General features: G+C 40.2%; 1 protein-coding gene across 1 annotated transcript in view; it reads left to right on the top strand.

Moving 5' to 3' along the window:
- Nucleotides 1-450: 450 nt before the first annotated feature.
- Nucleotides 451-11,471, top strand: part of LOC139420471 (vacuolar protein sorting-associated protein 41 homolog) — a 30,520-nt gene continuing 19,499 nt past the window's right edge. The window contains exon 1 of the mRNA XM_071170655.1: nucleotides 451-671. Within this exon, the coding sequence (XP_071026756.1) occupies nucleotides 654-671 (18 nt within the window). The 5' untranslated portion in view covers nucleotides 451-653. The remainder of the gene's footprint in view (nucleotides 672-11,471) is intronic.

Raw genomic sequence — 11,471 nt, 5'->3', positions numbered from 1 at the left:
GGGAAACATAGAAATAATGCACATAGAACAGATCTACTGCTTCTTAGACTTGCGTTCAATGATAATAACAGATCTATAACACATCATCTCTATGTGAATGTGTTCAGGTCGCCCAAAAGGTTACATATTGCAGCTCTAATGCTTAAGAGGGCAATGCATCATATACAGTCATACAGTCATATACAGTCATTGGGACAATGAGGGAGTGTCGAATTTGGTCAAGGTGAATTGCTATTTTTATAGGTGAGGCTTATTTTATACGTTTCATTATGCTTAAGTTATAATGAGTGTGATATGTCTGCTGCAAAAATATAATTGGCTAGAATGTTCCCACCTGATCGTGCCTCCTCTCGCAATGTATTTCCATTAGTAGAGCGCTCAGTCGACCATCTTGGCAAAATAATAGATCCTCTTTGGTGCAGTCCATTTGACAAGAAAACCTCAAAGACCCATAATGCCACACGTTTCTGTCATGTGATTTTACATGACTTGCATAGTGCGTTTGTCAACAAGAAACCGTTTTGATATCTGGAGAATTCAGTGAATTCCTTTAGTTTTCTTTTGCGTACCATTAGCTAGCTAAATAGTTAAAATCACCAATGGATAGTTGAAAATAGAACGCTGTTCTGTTATCGCTTCCAATCTCAATCATCATGGCAGAAGTAGAGAAGGTAAGCATAGCCTATCTCATCTGTTTTGCAATCAAATCAATGGACTTTATCTTCGTGCATTGGCTTTTCTAGGATATGATTCTAACATTAAAATGATTTATTTGCATTTGTAACCTAGTATGCATGTGATGAAGACTTGCTGAAAAATGTAAAGAAAGACAACAGTATTTAGCTAGTTATTCGTATAACGCCAGCTTGTAGTCCTAAAACCCGGAAATAAGTTACCTCTGTTTCTTTAGGCACCCCGTTTGAAAAATGGGGGAAAGATTAGGGTTTTGGAATAAACGTCGAAAATAAGGCCTGAGGTTATATATTTTGTTCTATTAGATAATAGCAGTCAGTTACCATGACCTTTGAATTATGAGCCCTTTGTGTTTTTGTTACATCAATTCTAAAAAATTCACAAAGTGATGTTAGCTGATGAAGATTATCGAGAACCCTTCTTCACCACGGACCTTTTTTTCGGCATTTATGGTTTGATTTAGCAAATTTCGGGCACTTTTATTTTATTTAGATTTTTTTGAAAATGAAACCTCTTTAAACTGCTTTTTATCTATCAGAATATTTTCTTCACTCTGTCTGGAAACAAGATCTAATAGTGTCTGAGATCACACTATTTAAAAAATATTAAGATTTTGATCGGTTTCCCCAAATCCCGGAGGGGAAATGTCAGTACCACCACGTCATAAATATTCCTATTTTAGTTGAAAAGGTAATTACAGAAATTGTGCCCAAGATATTTTATATAACATTTCACGTTATTTATTTTTTGGGAAGTTTTCTTAATTATATGAATTCATCATGCCTAGATATCCATATATGCCTTGATGATACTCAGAAACATGTATTTACCACATCAAAACTGTAATATTTTACATTATTTTAGGACTTATCTTAAGAACACGTTCACATATGGGAAACATCAATATCAATTGTAATTTAATACACCTTTTCCTCAAAAATATGTACCGTGATGGTAATGACTTAGTGTTGTGGTAATGACAGCGTGGTGGGAATGACATATAATATAAACAACTGATAAAAATACCATTAAATATTTTTTATGTCACAGTTGTATATGTTTAATTTCGTTGAAGATATAGAACACACCATTCAAACCTCACAATTTTGGGATTCAATGCATTAGGCAGAAATACATAGTTGGAAACACTGGTTGACATTAAACAAATGATTGTTCACTGGTTGCAGTCTATTAAGTCAGACTCGTGAGATAGGTGTGTGCTCACTCAATATTAGATTTTGCCCTTAATACCCTCTATTGCTTAACGAGAGAGCAAATTTCCTCCCAGACTGTGCTATCAAGGCTCAGGGACAAGCCCAAACACATTCTCTGGTTGGTAACATACAATGTCCTCTCTCATTGGCCAAAATAATCGGTTGTCTCCCACACAACTCATCGTCTTGACTAGAGCATAGCTCTCTGCATCAACATCTTGTATAATACCAGGGTAAGGGTCATATATAAATAATATTTCACAACACACCACTTTCCAATCAGTCCCTCATGTATGTCAGAAATGGGCTGTATTGTGCCAGGAGATGGCTGTGCAGGTTAACGTAGAAGGTTGTGCTTTGTCTGCCTCTGTTTTGGCCCACAGACTGTAATAATTCAACAATCACATAGAAGTGGAATGATTTGAGGGGTGGGTAGGTCATCATTGTGTAGCTGTAAGACTTCAGGTGAGTGTGGCGGTGTGTTCCTTGACAGGTATGACACCATAACCACTCTTTTCTGGATAGTTCATTGTCTGTTTTTTTGGTTTATTTTCCATTGCCTCCTTCTTTCTCTTTTTTCTCGCTGGGAAAGTTGTGAGGTGGATTTCAGTGTACCACTTTCTTTTCTCTTGAGGTATCTTTCTTTTTGTTTCTTAAGATACTCCTGGTATCTTTATAGGATCTTGTTTGATTTTGTTTATGTACACTACATTACCAAAAATATGTGGACACCTGCTTGTTGAACATCTCATTCCAAAATCATGGGAATTAATATGAAGTTGGTCCCGCCCTTTGCTGATTATAACAGCCTCCACTCATCTGGGAAGGCTTTCCACTAGATGTTGGGACATTGCTGCAGGGACTTTCTTCCATTCAGCCACAAGCATTATTGAGATCGGGCACTGATGTTGGGTGATTAAGGCCTGGCTTGCAGTCAGCTTTCCAATTCATCCCAAAGGTGTTCAATGGGGTTGAGGTCAGGGCTTTGTGCAGGTCGGTCAAGTTCTTCCACACCGATCTCGACAAACCATTTGTTTTTGGACCTCGCTTTGTGCACGGGGGTATTGTTTCCATTTTAAGAAATGCTTTCACCAGAATAGGCCTAATGAATAAGCCCCTGTTAGCCAAGTACCTCAACTCCTCCACAGAGTTGAGAGCAGACTAGTTTTTGAAAGAAATCTCAGACTCCTTTGATTTACTTTGCAGTTGATACTTAAATGTTTTTAAATTCTAGAGGTACTGCCCCTAAAACGTAATTTCTCATTTGACCTATGTGGCATTGATATGAGTCAAACATTTATTCTAGTGTCAAAATTGAATACAAAGTGTAAACAGGATAGTTTTGGTCATAAAGTCAGTCTCGTCCAAAACAGAGATTTGCGAGATGATAGGAAAAAATGGTGTGTCACGGAATGGAGGTACCCACAGTTTTCTGTGGGTTGGATTTATTTTAATCCTGCCCACATGCCCACAACTGTCAGCGCCCAAGTAATCGCCAATTCGCAGTGCACCTGCATTTAGCCCGATAATAATGCCCATGGTGAATTTGGTGTAACATTCACTGGCAACATAGGGTTAATAAAATACCATAAGGAAATTGCACAATGTACATGGGACATTATTTTAAAAGGTCAATAGCTCCAAATTTTGATGATGTAACCCTTTACACTCATACCATAGAGGTTGAAAATGGCAGATTTTGGCACTGATAAATGGCTAAATTGGAATACAGTGGCTGTACAGTAACATGCTATGTATGAGCTCAGGCTCTGCACTTCACAGTGCTGTATGGGTTTTGACCGACAGTCGTTCTGAACTTGAACACTGCGCCCGACAAGAAGTTGCGCTCATCCCTCACACTAAATGGGAAGCTTTAGCACATTTTTGTTGATTCAGTGAAGGAAATGCTGTATATTAAGAGGACTCTATGTATTTTGAAAGACGAGATGTTGAGGAATATAATAAAAACTGCTTTGTCATACCAGCAAGCCAAACACTAGTGAGTCCAAATGTGCACTTCAGATTTCGATATCATAAAATTGCTCGGCGCCATACCCTGGGTTATTCTGAAGAAATTGTGCCTATGCTTGCAGTGGTGACGCGTCTTCCGGGCACCTGGGGCAGAGTTGTTGCCTGTTTTGCATGTTATGTTGTCATTCATTTGTGTCACAGTTTGCAAACAATGAAAACATTGCCATAGATTTACATTTGAAGTGCCCATCCAAGAAGGCTCAAGGTCATTGGCCACAGATAAAATTATGTAAAATCACAAGTCGGAATTGCAAATTCAACAATGAGTGGTTTGGACAGAATCAGTGGCTAACTGCAGGCGTTGCAAAGCAATCACTGTTTTGCTTCCCCTGCCTGCTATTCGGTGGAGAGGGTTTGTGTGGTCCATGTCTGGGTTTAAGGATTTAAAACATCTGTCTGAATGGGTCTCTTTTCCAAGCTTAAAGGATAAATATTCACACGTAACACCATGTGCCAGAAATGGTTGAATACCTTGGCCATGCTGTCAGTCCAGTATGACTTCTGCAGTGTTCAAAACAACTGGAAACTGGGACCTCCCGGGTGGCGCAGTGGTTAAGGGCGCTGCACTACAGCGCCAGCTGTGCCACCAGAGACTCTGGGTTCAGGCTCTGTCGTAACCGGCCGCGACCGGGAGGTCCGTGGGGTGACGCACAATTGGCCTAGCGTCGTCCGGGTTAGGGAGGCGTTGGCCGGTAGGGATATCCTTGTCTCATCGCGCACCAGCGACTCCTGTGGCGGGCCGGGCACAGTGCGCGCTAACCAAGGTTGCCAGGTGCACAGTGTTTCCTCCGACACATAGGTGCGGCTGGCTTCCGGGTTGGATGCGCTCTGTGTTAAGAAGCAGTGCGGCTTGGTTGGGTGGTGTATCGGAGGACGCATGACTTTCAACCTTCGTCTCTCCTGAGCCCGTACGGGAGTTGTAGCGATGTGACAAGATAGTAGCTACTAAAAACAATTGGATACCACGAAATTGGGGAGAAAACGGGGTAAAATTTAAAACAAACAAAGAAAAACAACAACTGGAAACTGGGAAATCTCAGACATCAGCTCTGACCTGAAGATCACTAATGTCGTGATTCAAACTTGTTTTTTCAGAGTTCCCAGTTGTCTTGAAAGTAGAGGTCGATTAATTAGGGCCGATTTCAAGTTTTCATAACAATCAATCTAACTAGGAAAGTCAGTTAAGAACACATTCTTATTTTCAATGACGGCCTAGGAACGGTGGGTTAACTGCCTCGTTCAGGGGCAGAACGACAGATTTTTACCTTGTCAGTTCAGGGGATTCAATCTTGCAACCTTACAGTTAACTAGTACAATGCTCTAACCACCTGCCTCATTGCACTCCACGAGGAGACTGCCTGTTACGGTGCGTATCGTTGCTCCAATGTCTACCTAACCATAAACATCAATGCCTTTCTTAAAATCAATACACAGAAGTATATATTTATAAACCTGCATATTTAGCTAAAAGAAATCCAGGTTAGCAGGCAATATTAACCAGGTGAAATTGTCACTTCTCTTACGTTCATTGCACGCAGAGCCAGTTTATATGCAACAGTTTGGGCCGCCTAATTTGTTATGACATAACATTGAAGATTGTGCAACGTAACAGGAATATTTAGACTTAAGGATGCCTCACGTTAGATAAAATACGGAACGGTTCCGTATTTCACTGAAAGAATAAATGTTTTGTTTTCGAGATAATAGTTTCCAGATTCGACCATATTAATGGCCTAAGGCTCGTATTTCTGTGTGTTATTATGTTATAACTAAGTCTATGATTTGATAGAGCAGTCTGACTGAGCGATGGTAGGCAGCAGCAGGCTCGTAAGCATTCATTCAAACAGCACTTTTGTGCGTTTGCCAGCAGCTGTTTATGACTTCAAACCTATCAACACCCGAGATTAGGCTGGTGTAACCGATGTGAAATGGCTAGCTAGTTAGCGGGGTGCGCGCTAATAGCGTTTCAAACGTCACTTGCTCTGAGACTTGGAGTGGTTGTTCCCCTTTCTCTGCAAGGGCCGCGGCTTTTGTGGAGCAAGGGTGGCTGTTGTCGTTGTCTTCCTGGTTCGAGCCCAGGTAGGAGCGAGGAGAGGGACGGAAGCTATACTGTTACACTGGCAATACTAAAGTGCCTATAAAAACATCAAATAGTCAAAGGTTAATGAAATACAAATGGTATAGAGAGAGAGAGTCCTATAATAACTACAACCTAAAACTTCTTACCTGGGAATATTGAAGACTCATGTTAAAAGGAACCACTAGCTTTCATATGTTCTGAGCAAGGAACTTGAAAGTTAGCTTTCTTCCATGGCACATATTGCACTTACTTTCTTCTCCAAAACTTTGTTTTTGCATTATTTAAACCAAATTAAACATGTTTCATTATTTATTTGAGGCTAAATTGATTTTATTTATGTATTATATTAAGTTAAAATAAGTGTTCATTCAGTATTGTTGTAGTTGTCATTATTACAAATAAATAAAAAATAGTCCGATTAATCGGTATCTGCTTTTTTTGGTCCTCCAATAATCGGTATCGGCGTTGAAAAATCATAATCGGTCGACCTCTACTTGAAAGCACCATAAATCCACAGAATGCCAGACTTTGATGACAAATATGCCCACAAGAAGGACCACCCTCCACCTTCCTGTTGAAGGGAGCACAGCACAACAGTCCAAAACGTCCCAAAATGTCTTGTAGACTGCTGCATAAATTATGTAATATGCCAGGGAGATATGTATACTGTAGCTATGAAAGTAATACTAAGTGTCTGTTGTGTAGTAAGCTATTAGTAGCCCATGTGCCTCACCCTAATCATTTGGTCCCTTTCCCCCTCAGAACTTAGCCTACTGTTCTGTGGTGGTGCACATGTAGTCTATAGCCTGTTTAATATAAATGTCATCATTTAATATTTTAAGAGCTTTCACAGTCTGCTTATGTGCCCCCTTTATTTATCCTATGGTTCTGACTTGGTGTACAGGAAGAATACTGTAAGAACGGCCCATGTTCGGAATTCTGTCTCTGTACGTTTCAAAAGTGCTGAACAAATCATTATATTGACTACATCCGTCTTAGCTCGCTCATTGTCTTAATCGAAATTACGGCTTGCCTCTTATCCGCTCATCATTCCCTTATGCCGTAGTTTGTACATCTTAATTGTTATAGGCCTATTGCTTATATAGGTCTATCTCATTAGTATTGTATTCATAATTTTAGGCAATGTTGGAATGATGTAATTGTTTTGCTTACTTTGCGTATTATAATTAGCTCATGTGCTTTTATTGACGAGGAGGAGATGCTATATAATGTTGTTGGGTTTGTAACCAAATATTTGTTTTCAACAAACAGTTCAGTAAAAGACCCATGTAATTCCAGTTGATATTGCGAGAGTTGTTTTGTTTGCGCAATGCGTATGTGCTTCGGTATAGAAAGGTGGATACTCATGATTGTATGTTCCTTCCTTTTTTGACCACATTAGGTCTCTCTGTCTCTGTGTGTGTGTGTGTGGTGACGTAGGAGTTAAGGCCTCAACATCTTGATGAATGTATCTGAACTAGAATCAATCAGAATTTCTCTTGGTTTCCATTTTGAAAGTGCTGAGCGAAGGCCTACCTCGTCGCAGCTTGTTTGCATGCACTTTCTTATACTTAGAGCTAAGTGTTAATGATATAAGATTGAACGTTATGATTTTGCTGAACATAAATGTAATAATGTTTGTATGGTTCAAAAGTAAAAACTAATTTGGCGTTCGTTATTTGAGGAGAATGCGGCTCTTATCGACTTACACAAATCCACAAGGAGTCAGTAGAAACCACATTTGTTTAAGCAAGTCAGCCATATCAGCTATGGTTTTTAAAAAGGTTGTAAATGAGGCTTAATGAACTGTTTCGCTGCCAGACAAGGCTCTGCTAATAGCCAGGTGTAGCGTTGGTAAGGATTCACTCCATGGTGCTGAAAGGAAAGCTGCTGTTGGGACAGCTTTATGTAGGCCCTAACAGTTTGTGGGCACCGTTACCGTTATGGCAATTCATGTATTGTTTAGTGTTGTGTAGTGGCTTTTCTGGCATGCATCTAAAAAAAAATGTGGAGTTTGCCCCACCAAGATTTACATGCTAAAATTGGCATCGTATGTTTGTCTACCGTGAAGAAAATTTGCCGCGGCACGCTGAATGCACTCGTGACCAGTGGCAATTTTAAGCATGTAAATCTTGGTGGGTCCAAAGGAGAAAAAAAAGTGGGATGCATGCCACTACACAACACTAAACAATACATTAATTGCACTATAATGGTGACAAACGGTGCCCACAAACTGTTAGGGCCTACATAAAGCTGTCCCAACAGAAGTCCAAACACCTTACCACTGCTACACCTGGCTATCAGCGGAGTCTTGTCTGGCATCGAAGTAGTTCATTCAGCATTATTTACTGCCTTTTAGAAAAAACATTGCTGATATGTCAGACTTGCTACAACAAATGTGGTTTCTACTGACAATTGAGATGTACAAACTATGGCATATGTGGACGACAAGCGGATAAGAGGCAATCCGTTATTTCAATTAAGACAATAATGAGCGAGCTAGGATGGACGTAGTCATTATAACTATTTATTCAGCACTTTTGAAATGAACAGCGACAGAATTCCGATTATGGGCCGTTCTTAGTGTACTCCCTGTACAACAAGTCAGAACCGTAGGATAAAAAAGGGGGCATATAAACAGACAATGAGAGCTCTAACAATATTTGATTATATTTCTCTAAAACAGGTTATAGGCTACATGTGCACCACGGAGTTAGAACAGTAGGCAAAATTAAGAGGTGAAAATATACCAAATTATTAGGGTGAGGCACATTGAACACCGTTTGGGTCACGTCATACAACACTATTTGACAAGTTAAATCAGCTTTTAACTTGACACGTCAAATAACACATTTCTATTATAGAATGTTGTGTGTGCTGAATTTGCACGTGCAAGCCAAGTTCCACCACTACTACCAGTAGCACTGTCAAAGCTGTCCAAAAGAAGTTTGCAAACAAGCACACACCGGACACGAACGATGTGTTTACAATACCGCGTTGGTGAAAATAGACCAAATGATTAGGGTGAGGCACATGGCCTACTAACTGCTTATTTCACAACATACACTTAGTGTTACATTTCTTAGCTACAGCATACATACAGTTTAAGTCGGAAGTTTACATACACCTTAGCCAAATACATTTAAACTCAGTTTTTAACAATTCCTGACATTTAGCCTTCCACAAGCTTCCCACAATAAGATGTGTGAACTTTGGCCCATTCCTCCTGACAGAGCTGGTGTAACGGAGTCAGGTTTGTAAGCCTCTTTGCTCGCTCACAGTTTTTCACTTCTGCCCACAAATGTTCTATAGGATGAGGTCAGGGCTTTGTGATGGCCACTCCAATACCTTGACTTTGTTGTCCTTAAACCATTTTGCCACAACTTTGGAAGTATGCTTGGGGTCATTGTCCATTTGGAAGCCCCATTTGCGACCAAGCTTTAACTTCCTGACTGATGTCTTGAGATGTTGCTTCCTCATGGTGCCATCTATTTTGTGAAGTGCACCAGTCCCTCCTGCAGCAAAGCACCCCCACAACATGATGCTGCCACCCCTGTGCTTCACGGTTGGGATGATGTTCTTTGGCTTGCAAGCCTCCCCCTTTTTCCTCCAAACATAACGATGGTCATTATGGCCAAACAGTTCTATTTTTGTTTCATCAGACCAGAGGACATTTCTCCAACAAGTAAAATTTTTGTCCCCATGTGCAGTTGCAAACCGTAGTCTGGCTTTTTTATGGCGGTTTTGTAGTAGTGGCTTCTTCCTCGCTGAGCGTCCTTTCAGGTTATGTCAACAAAGGACTCATTTAACTGTGGATATAGATCATTTTGTACCGGTTTCCTCCAGCATCTTCACAAGGTCCTTTGTCGTTGTTCTGGGATTGATTTGCACTTTTTGCACCAAAGTACATTCATCTCTAGGAGACAGAATGCGTCTCCTTCCTGAGTGGTATGACGGCTGCGTGGTCGGTCCCATGGTGTTTATACTTGCATACTATTGTTTGTACAGATGCGTTTGGAAATTCCTCCCAAGGGTGAACCAGACTTGTGAAGGTCTCCAATTTTGTTTTTTGAGGTCTAGGCTGATTTCTTTTGATTTTCCCATGATGTCAAGCAAAGAGGCACTGAGTTTGAAGGTAGGCCTTGAAATGCATACAAAGGTACACCTCCATTTGACTCCAATTATGTCAATTAGCCTATCAGAAGCTGCTAAAGCCATGACATTTTCTGGAATTTATCAAGCTGTTTGAAGGCACAGTCAAGTTAGTGTATGTACATTTCTGACCCACTGGAATTATGATGCAGGGAATTATAAGTGAAATAATGTGTCTGTAAATAATTGTTGGAAAAATTACTTGTCATGCACAAAGTAGATGTCCTAACCAACTTGCCAAAACTATAGTTGAACTATAGATGAAAATTTGTGAAGTGGTTGAAAAACGAGTTTTAATGACTCCAACCTAAGTGTATGTAAACTTCTGACTTCAACTGTATTTCCCTTGTATATTTCCTTATTTATGCAGCAGCATGCAAGACATTTTTGGACTCGCCTTGTGAAGGCGACGCAGCGTTCCTTTGTGGGCAAGTTTTGTTATCAAGGTCTGGCATTCTCTGGATTCATGGTGGGAACTTGGGGGGAGAAAACACACAGCCACTCCATTGAATAGCAGGTTAGTGTTTGCTTTGCAACGCTTGCAGTTAGCCATTGATTCCTTCAAAACGACTCATTGTTGAATTTGCGATATCCAACTTGTTGAGTAATCTTCATGTCCAATGGCCAATGAGCACCGATTCATTTTATCTTCAATTTCTCTCCATTATTTCTCTTCATATGACATGGATTAAAAAGGATTTTCCAGTAGATTGTCAACTTTATTCATGATGATGACTGCTAGCTAAGACTTTGAAAGGAAGATGTTGACATGATCAGTTCAAAGTTACTGTACATATAACTGGATTTCACCTTCATTTTATCTGTGGCCAATGACCTTGAGCCTTCTTGGAAGGGCAATTGTAATATAACTCTATGGCAGGACCCGAAAGGACTGAAATTGTGGATGTCTACCCTTGCTAAGGACTTAAACTTGCAGATGACGTACTGTCCCCATGAGTGACAGAACACTGAGTCAATCACGGCGCAATGCTCCTATTTTCTGCTGGCTCGCCCCACCACCACAGAAAGCACTGCGCTAGGCTGAAACACCTGCATTTTGGAGCTGCCTTACTCAAGAAAACAAAAAAGAGACCGTGTGTGTGCAGCTTTATTAACTGAATTATATATATATTTTTTACATTGCTTGCAAACTGATATGTAACACGCTCTGCCCCACCTGCCCTGAATGACGGGTCGCCACTGCTCATGATTTTTTATTTTTTTTAAATTACGATTTGTTTCCCTGAATTGCATTGTGAAAGCCTAACACAGTAATGTCGTATTTTCTAACTTCACTAGTC

Source organism: Oncorhynchus clarkii, chromosome 11 (assembly GCF_045791955.1).
Source record: "Oncorhynchus clarkii lewisi isolate Uvic-CL-2024 chromosome 11, UVic_Ocla_1.0, whole genome shotgun sequence".
Classification (NCBI taxonomy): Eukaryota; Metazoa; Chordata; class Actinopteri; order Salmoniformes; family Salmonidae; genus Oncorhynchus; species Oncorhynchus clarkii.
Note: the sequence above shows the minus strand (reverse complement) of the source record. Positions and strands in the feature narration are given on the sequence as shown.